This window comes from Austrofundulus limnaeus, unplaced genomic scaffold (genome assembly GCF_001266775.1).
Source record: "Austrofundulus limnaeus strain Quisiro unplaced genomic scaffold, Austrofundulus_limnaeus-1.0 Scaffold891, whole genome shotgun sequence".
NCBI classification, from domain to species: Eukaryota; Metazoa; Chordata; class Actinopteri; order Cyprinodontiformes; family Rivulidae; genus Austrofundulus; species Austrofundulus limnaeus.
This window is the reverse complement of record NW_013953293.1, coordinates 144,112-145,802: the sequence shown is the minus strand read 5'-3', so window position 1 is coordinate 145,802 and position 1,691 is coordinate 144,112. Positions and strand designations below refer to the sequence as shown.

Sequence of the window (1,691 nt, the reverse complement as noted above, 5' to 3'; positions counted from 1 at the left end):
TACATTTATAAAGCTTTTGTTTGCACTGTGCTACGTTCTGCTCATTGATTTCAATGGTTAGCGTTAGCATTAGCTCAATGCATAAAAACGCCCCTTGTGAAGCCACGCCCAGGTCACGTGACACCCAACAGTGATATATATCGATGGCATTAGCCCCTTATAACTGAGGCTATATGTATTAGCTCAGCGCTAACAGGAAAGTTGTCCTCCATCATCATCATCATCATCTTCATCATCATCATCATCTTCATCTTCAGTTTCAGCCTGAGTCTGTCCTACATGCTCCTCTCTGTCACTGCGCTCCAGTTTCATTTCAAAGTTCTGATAAGGTCCACAGCCTGGCACCAGGACACCCAGTGAGGATCTGGTTCTGACCTGGGTCAGAACCGGCTTCATGTGTTAGCTCTTCATCATTTTCCTGACACACTCTTCATCACAGAACAGAGACGTTAAAGTGATGAAGAGGAGCAGATCAAACATCTGTGGGGATCAGAGGAACTGATCCAGGGTTGGTTTAAATCCTCTGCTCTTTGTGAACCTGATACTTGACCTTTCCTTTAGTTTCTCTGACCTCTGACCCTCAGGAGAACCGCTCCGTCCTCCTCCTCCTCCTCCTCCTCCTCCTCCTCCTGCAGGGAGACGGATGTTCGGTCAACCGACGTCTGCCTGACCTTTAGCGTTTTGGCCGCGGGGGACTCATCCATCTGTGTGTCCATCTCCCAGCATCCTTCACTCTGCGGCGCGCTCTGATGCTAATGCAGCTGTTTATAACGGCCACATTGACTTTCTCCTGCCACTGTATGTAAATACAGTCTGCTGTGATGAATGGGCCCAGAGGATAGGAGCCCACCAAACACACACACACACACTCATCACCACTTATTACTGTTTAAACCTATAAACCAATTCAATTAAACCCAACCAATTAAACTAAACTCATAAACCAATTCAATTAAACTCAACCAATTAAACTAAACTCATAAACCAATTCAATTAAACTCATAAACCAATTCAATTAAACCCAACCAATTAAACTAAACTCATAAACCAATTAAACTGAACTCATAAACCAATTAAACTGAACTCATAAACCAATTAAACTAAACTCATAAACCAATTCAATTAAACTCATAAACCAATTCAATTAAACTCATAAACCAATTCAATTAAACTCAACCAATTAAACTAAACTCATAAACCAATTAAACTGAACTCATAAACCAATTCAATTAAACCCAACCAATTAAACCGAACTCATAAACCAATTAAACTGAACTCATAAACCAATTCAATTAAACCCAACCAATTAAACCGAACTCATAAACCAATTAAACTGAACTCATAAACCAATTAAACTAAACTCATAAACCAATTAAACTAAACCTATAAACCAATTCAATTAAACCCAACCAATTAAACCGAACTCATAAACCAATTAAACCGAACTCATAAACCAATTAAACTAAACTCATAAACCAATTAAACTGAACTCATAAACCAATTAAACTAAACCTATAAACCAATTCAATTAAACCCAACCAATTAAACCGAACTCATAAACCAATTAAACTAAACTCATAAACCAATTAAACTAAACTCATAAACCAATTAAACTAAACCTACAAACTAATTCAATTAAACCCAACCAATTAAACCGAACTCATAAACCAATTAAACTAAACTCATAAACC

At 38.1% G+C, this 1,691-nt stretch overlaps 1 protein-coding gene across 1 annotated transcript in view; it reads right to left on the bottom strand.

The window, feature by feature from the left end:
* Window positions 1–611: 611 nt before the first annotated feature.
* Window positions 612–1,691, bottom strand: part of LOC106533133 (putative histone-lysine N-methyltransferase PRDM6) — a 10,053-nt gene continuing 8,973 nt past the window's right edge. Inside the window, exon 4 of the mRNA XM_014029375.1 lies at window positions 612–796. Coding sequence (XP_013884829.1) covers window positions 674–796 — 123 coding nt within the window. The 3' untranslated portion in view covers window positions 612–673. The remainder of the gene's footprint in view (window positions 797–1,691) is intronic.